Source organism: Myotis lucifugus, unplaced genomic scaffold (genome assembly GCF_000147115.1).
Source record: "Myotis lucifugus unplaced genomic scaffold, Myoluc2.0 scaffold_2881, whole genome shotgun sequence".
Classification (NCBI taxonomy): Eukaryota; Metazoa; Chordata; class Mammalia; order Chiroptera; family Vespertilionidae; genus Myotis; species Myotis lucifugus.
Window position 1 is genome coordinate 1 of NW_005873929.1, and position 6,691 is coordinate 6,691.

The window sequence follows — 6,691 nt, forward strand, 5'->3', positions numbered from 1 at the left end:
AGGATAGATTCCACTGGTAGCTGGGAGATTGCCGGGCCCTCTTTTTCTATAGACTTCCTATAGGACGGGTAATATGTACAGTGGGGACTTCACTAAGAATGCACCCCAGTTAGGATGGATTGTTGGTGTTTTTCATGGGGTGGAATCTCTCTGGAGATGTTTTACGTTGATAAACCCACATCAAGGCTGTTCCTATATTACGAGTATTGTTTTCTATTGAAGGTGATATCTGGAAGGACTATATTCATAGCGAGTGAAATTTCTCTAGGTGTGTCTCTCTCTGGGAAGTACTCACATGGGCGCGTGTTTCTGTGTCAGAGGTTTCCCCTGGGATTAGGTCTGTGCGGTGGGGTGGTAGCTACATTAGGGGTGCTCCTCTAGTGGGGTGCACCCTTGTGAGGACAGTTTCCATGCACGGTGCATATTTGTGTGGGGTGAAGTCTGCTGGGGTCCAGAGGAGTTTCTCTTAGTCAGGGGCTTTGCTGAATCACTGGGGAGGGGGTGCTGTTGTGGGCGCCCCCCTTCCGGGCCAGCCTGCGGCTGCTAATCGACCGCTCGCACTTACACTGCTCTCCGCTGCTTCCTGCCGCTGCCCCAGTTATTCTAAGCAGCAGGCTGGTCATGAGCTCCCAGGAGCAGTCACACCTCCCACCTGAGGGTGAGGGCCCCCACTCCCCACATCAGTTCTCACAGCTCCCTCTCCCCTCGGCCCTGCCCACTCCCCCTCCCTCCCCAGCATTCCCTGGGACCCTTCCGGCTCCTGTGGTGGCTGCCTGGCTGCCGGAATGCCAGGACTCCGTCCTCTGGGTGCTGAGATGCTGTTTGCCCGGCTGCACCTGACCCTTTCGGAACCTACTCGTTCCCTAGACAGACATAGATTCTCGAGTAGGCTGAGGCCAAGACAGAGAGGCCAAGTGACTAACCCTGAAAGAACCTCTTTCCTGGTCCCCCCAGGCCCCAGGCACCCCCCCCCCCCCAGGTACTCACGATGATGTTGCAGAGCAGAAGAAACAGAGAAATGTCCTTCAGGCATCGGCGTCTCCAGTGGGCCCGGGGGGCCAGGAAGATGGCCGTGGCTTCCTGAGGGCCCACCAGGCTGGGGCTCACCGACCTGGGGGTGGGTGGGCAGGTTGGCAAAGTGTGGAGGGCGTCCGGGTTGGCGAAGGTAAGGCAGGGTTCCTTGGGAGGGGCGTCGTGGGGCTCAGCCCCTGGCGGGCCCCGGTGGAGGCTCTCAATGATAAACACGTTCTGGAAGGTGTGCTGGGCAATCATGAGCAGCGCGTGGGCGAGGTTGAGCGCCCCCAGCGTGTCCCTGGGCACGCCCACCACCACGGCGACGATAGAGTAATAGGAGATGGCGTACTGGCCCAGGGCGGCGCCCATCAGCAGGGCCACGTCCAGGGTGCGTGTGGGGTTCTTATGGTGGTCCATGGCCCGGCGGTCAAAACGGTAGATGACCGAGCCGCTCAGGCTGACCAAGGTCATGAGCCCCAGGCAGGCGATGTTGAAGCTGTAGTAGATGACCAGGGCCTGCTGGGTGTGGTCCCCGTCCCCACTCACTTGGACCTCATAGATGACGAAGACGGCCAGCCCCACCAGGAGGAGCATCAGGCCCAGGACTGGGCCCACAAAGAATGTCTCCCGGAAGAGGCTGCCCCGGGATGGGGTGTGGCCGTGGCCGTGGGTGGAGGAGGCCAGCAGCCTGCCCACGTTCTTCCACATGACGTAGAGCATGGTGGAAGCGAAGAGGCTGTACTCGATGTTGAAGGGGTACAGGTAGAAGTAGCCCCGCTCGAAGATCTGGCAGACGGTCGTGGCGCAGGCGCAGTCGCCTCCAGCCTGGCTGCCCACACGCTCTGCTGTGGGGAGACGGGCACAGAGCTGTACAGCCCACCCCTCTTCCAGGAGGGGCCCCATCTGAAGAGCCTCACCCCTAGACTGTGACCTCTCTCTCTGCCACATTCACTACCATACCCCAAACGCCCACGCTGGGCTTGGCATGTTCATTCATCCCACACATGTTTATTGAACACCTACTGTGTGCCTGAGACTGCGGGACACATCAGCAAACAATAGCCAGTGCTCAATTTAAAAAACAAAACACTGAACTGCAAAGCTGCCCACTTCCCCCCATTCCTTCAGGAAAACACTGTCCATCTGTCCCCCCGGCCCCAGGAATGACCCCTGGCTGCCTGACGTCGGCGAGGTTCTGGTCTTGTAGAAGGTGGCCCTCTTGGAAACCCCGAAAGTTCCAGCTTCCTCTGAGCTCTCCCCAGCATCTGATGCAGCCCGGAAAGCCAGCTGCTGGGCCTAGGTCTGGGCCCTGACCCCCGGTCACCTGGCCTGGACCACACTGAAAGGGACCTTGTCCTGCACCCAGCCCGTGCTGTGTACGGTGCCTTGGGCCTTGGCAAACATCTCTTTCGATCCCAGGTACTGTGCCAGCTGGTTTTGCAGATGGAGAAGCTGAGGCTCATGGAGGCAAAGTGACTTGTGATGGCAGAGCTGACGCACATGACCTGACTCTGAGCCCGGCCGGGGCAGGTACCTCACCGGCGTGCCTCTCTGTGCCCCCGCAGCCCCAGCACATTCCATTGGCTGCCTCCCCAGGTTGGTTTTTGCCACCCTCAGGACCCTCCTGTGTGTAAAAGGTGGCCCTTTGTCAGTCTTGCTGGGCTGGGGGTCTCGGGGGGGCGGGGGCCTGGGCCCACGCTTTCCCTTCCTGGACTCTCCCACACTGGGGGGGGTGGGTGCCTGTGTCTTCAGGTGAAGTCCAGATGGACTTAGTCATCTAGTCTGCTCCTGACTATTGGGGGGGCCTAGAGAAGTCCCGAGAAGTAGGAAGGACCAGGGGGACAGTACCCCATTCTTCCTCGGGATGGCATTTTGGTTAAAAGCAAAGATGGATCTGAACACTAGTTGCCCGATTTCAAGCTCCGTGACCTTGGGCAAGCTGTACAACCTCGCTGTGCCTTAGTTTCTTCGCCTGGAAAATGGGAATATTGCTGCTACTCACCTCACAGGGAGCTGTGAGGGTTAAGTACCATGAGGTTTCACACACTTGGCACGGCACCTGGCATGCAGAGCTCAGTGGACGGCCACCATTGCCAACGTGACTGTATTTCTAGCTTCTCCTTGCCGGGCTCTCCATCTGATCCCTGCTTCCGCCATCAAGACACTCTGCTCCCTCCCCCTCCCTCCAGTCCCATCGCCCTTGCCCTTTCTTCTGGGAGCCCGAGCCCCTTCGTTAGTGGAATGGGGACCCGGACAGTGGGACCAAGGCTGTGTTCTCCAGGGTCAGAAGGGCCCTCCGTGTCACCTACGCCCACAGGTCAGCGTCAGAGCCAGAGCCTGGAGCAGGAGGTAGCTCTCCTGGGAGGGCGCAGAGGTCCACTCTGCAAGCCAACAAAGCCCCCAGCCCGAGGCCCAGGGTCACAGGGCCAGGGGGCATCTGGCGTGGCACTCACGGTCGGCAGCCAGGCGGGCGTGGCTGGCGTTGCTGTGGGAGTAGGCCTGGTGCACGGATTCATCCACCACGGCCGCCATCCAGTTGGCCAGGTTGGTGGTGAGTGTGAACATGAGGCCACACCTGTTTGGGGAGGGAGGGCAAAGAGGCCAGTGAGACCCTTTGGCTCATCTTGGGAGCTACAGTGGGAGGTGGTGGTGAGACACAAGAAAGCAGTCAGGCCCCTGTGTGAACAGGAAGCGGAGTTTGGAAGAAACAGCCTGGTGGGGATGCAGGAATGCTGGGGGGGGGGGGGGTACCCAGGGGCTCAGGCTACCCTGCTCCCTCTCCTGGGAAAAAGAACATTTAGTGCACTGCACAGCCCATCCCACCAAAGCCATGCAGGTGCGCATCCGCGACACACACACACACACACACACACACCACTGCACGGGGTGATGGAAATGGAAATCAGGCTACCTAAGGGACAGAAAGAGGCCCAGGCCCAGGTTGGCAGCCCTCATCTCTCACAGAAGGTGAGCACTGGCATGCCCAGGGCCATGAGCGCTGGACAGGCACTCACCGGGTCAGATCCAGGTGGACGTGAACACAGTCCTTAGCAGAGACCCAGAGGAAGTAAGTCTGGTGGAGAGAGAGTGGCGAGGTCAATTACTCTGCAGAGCAAACACAGCTGAACTCAAGTGCCCACGTCCACGCCCAGCAAGCTCACTCTACCGCTAAAGCCCTCACACTAAGTTATCAAGTTTATTTTAACTCCACAAAATGAGGCCAGGAACAATTCACATTAAACAGTGCTCTGTTCTTTAATAATTGGTAAAATGTCACCTATAAGTCTTTCTGGTCCTCATGTTTGTTTTTTGCAGGGTCGAGGCCCGGCAGAGTTTGAGTGTCTGGTTGTTTATTCCTGGGAGCGAGGCCAGCCTCAGGCAAGGTCTTGGCCAAGGTAGGAAGGCTCTCTGGTGACTTCTCACTTGCTTTGGCAACACCCCCTGCCCCGTCTTCATCCTGGGCTGCCCTGCAAGGCCTCGCCCTCCTCTGGCTGCCAGCCAGTCCTTGCTGTGTGGGGTCTCTGTGTTTTCCTTTCTCCTGAGTATTCTTCAAACCCACAACATGTAAAAGACTGAAACGACATGAATTCCAGTCAGAAATGTGTTGAATTGTGGACAACTGGCCCCGGGGATGATGGTTCAGGGGAGAAACCATACACATGGTCATTCTGGTCTTACAGGGCTGGGTAGGTCTGGTCCCAGGGAGGCCAGTCCTGCCTCAGCTTGGTAGGAAGATCTTTCAAAGTGTTATATGTGCAATAAAGAAAATATATATATTTGAACATCTAGGAAAAACCCCAGGTACAGCCTATCTTATTTCCTGAACAAATACACAATACTGTATAGGTGGCCTAGGCTGAGGCCAAACTGGCCATGCCCAGGGCGGGACCCTGGGCTGAGACTGATGCCCTCCACGGGCACACAGGGAGGGCAGGCCAGGCTCTCGGAGACAGGATGGCTGACACGGCTCACACCTCTCAGGTGCGAACTGGTGGCACTGCTCAGGCTGAAGTGAAACCACAGGCCCCCGAGTGGGCCCTCACATTTGGATGTGACTTCATTATCCAGTGCTGCCAAGTGCCTCATGATCTCTGCAGTCCTATCCCCACATTATCTGACTGTTGAGGGTAGAATAAGGGTGGAGCTCAGCCCTCCTGACCCCGTTCTGGGTGCTGGTTCCCGACCACCACATTCAAGGACCCTCCTCCCACCCATCCACCCACCCACCCACCTGGAGGACGACAAACACAGCCTGGGTGAGAGGGTGCAGAATCTTGATGGCCGACTGGCACTCGAAGAAACTGGAGTTGTAGCCCGTCTTGAAGACATCCATGACCAGGGTGCAGACCCCAAACAGCACCAGCCCACCTGGGAATGGGGGGAGGTGGATCAGACAGGCGGGAGAGGAGGCTTATGGGTCTGAGGAGAGATGACTAGATCAATGGCTGGATGGATGGTTGGATGGATGGATGGATGGGTGAATGGGTTCGACAGTGGCTGGCTGGAAGGCTAGGTGGATGAATGAATAGGTGTAGAGGTGAATGGATGGGCTGAAAGATGAGTGGGTCTGGAAGGATAAGTGTATGATTGAGTGGGTGGATGGAAGGATGGCCCATTGAGCTCCCATCTCTCTGGGGCTAAATAGACAGGGAGAAGGGCCCTCGATAGGCTCTTTTAGCTGCAGCTGTCAGCTGTGTTCAGCTCTCCATCAGAGGGTCTCCCAGGACCACCCTTTTTTGATCTTTGACAGAGCAAAGAGGTCCCCCTTCACCTCCCCTCCCGCACCCTCTCCCTTCCTCTTCTCCCTCACCGGCAGCCCACCCTCCCTCAGCCACATCTAGTCTTGCCAGGGGAACGTCTAACCCCTCTCCCTCCACGCACTCACTCCCCAAATCCTCGGAGAGCCCCAGCTTCCAGCTCCCTGCCTGGCCCACCCCACCTCCGCCTTCGCTGTCCCCGCACCTCGGAGCCAGATGGGGCCCGCGTGCGCGTCCCGATAGGGCACGGCGTCGGCGCAGCGCGCGGTGCGGAGCAGGTAGAAGCCGATCCAGAGCGCGGCCAGCAGCATCATGGTGGTGAGCAGCGCGAACACGTCGGTGTCGTACACGGCCACCTTGTTGAAGGCGCCGCCGCTGACGAGCGTGCAGGCGAGGAGCAGCACGTTCACGGCCAGCAGCACCGACAGCAGGCGGCCGCCCTTCTTCCACACCTCGCGGGGGCCCGTCCGCGGCGCCCGCGGGCTCTCCTGGGGCGGCGGCCAGCTCTTCCGACATGGTCGGGGCGACTGCAGGAGGTTGCGGGGCCCCCCGAGGAAGAAATGAAAAAGACCCCAAGTCAATCCCCCCAGCTCTCCCTAGATTTGGGGGCCAAGGAATTCCCTGACTCAGAGGGGGTTGCCCGCGGGGGGGGGTGGTTGTGGGGGTTGGGGGTGTGGGAGGTGGGAATAGAGGAAGCGCCGGGAACGGGGAAGAGCAAAGCGGAGACTGCGGGTCTCGAGCGGCGGCAGCCCCGTTGGACCCCGTCCCAGGTCCCCACTTCCCCAGTCCCTGCGCCCCTGGCCGGGCACCCACCTTCGCTGCGCCCGGAGCCCGCGCTGAGCTGGGGGTCAGAGGGTGGCGAGCGGCGCCTCTCTCCCACGCCGGGCTGGACGCGCGCTTTATAGCGGGGAAGGCAGCGT

The 6,691-nt window shown here is 59.3% G+C and overlaps 1 protein-coding gene across 1 annotated transcript; it reads right to left on the reverse strand.

The window, feature by feature from the left end:
• Positions 1-987: 987 nt before the first annotated feature.
• Positions 988-6,287, reverse strand: LOC102435941 (otopetrin-2; the record flags this gene model as incomplete). The annotated part of the gene is given in 6 exon segments (XM_006108632.3): positions 988-1,856; positions 3,468-3,589; positions 4,029-4,087; positions 5,246-5,382; positions 5,977-6,266; positions 6,268-6,287. Coding segments are annotated over 6 exon segments (1,497 nt in total), but the record flags the coding sequence as incomplete, so codon positions are not given.
• Positions 6,288-6,691: the final 404 nt, after the last annotated feature.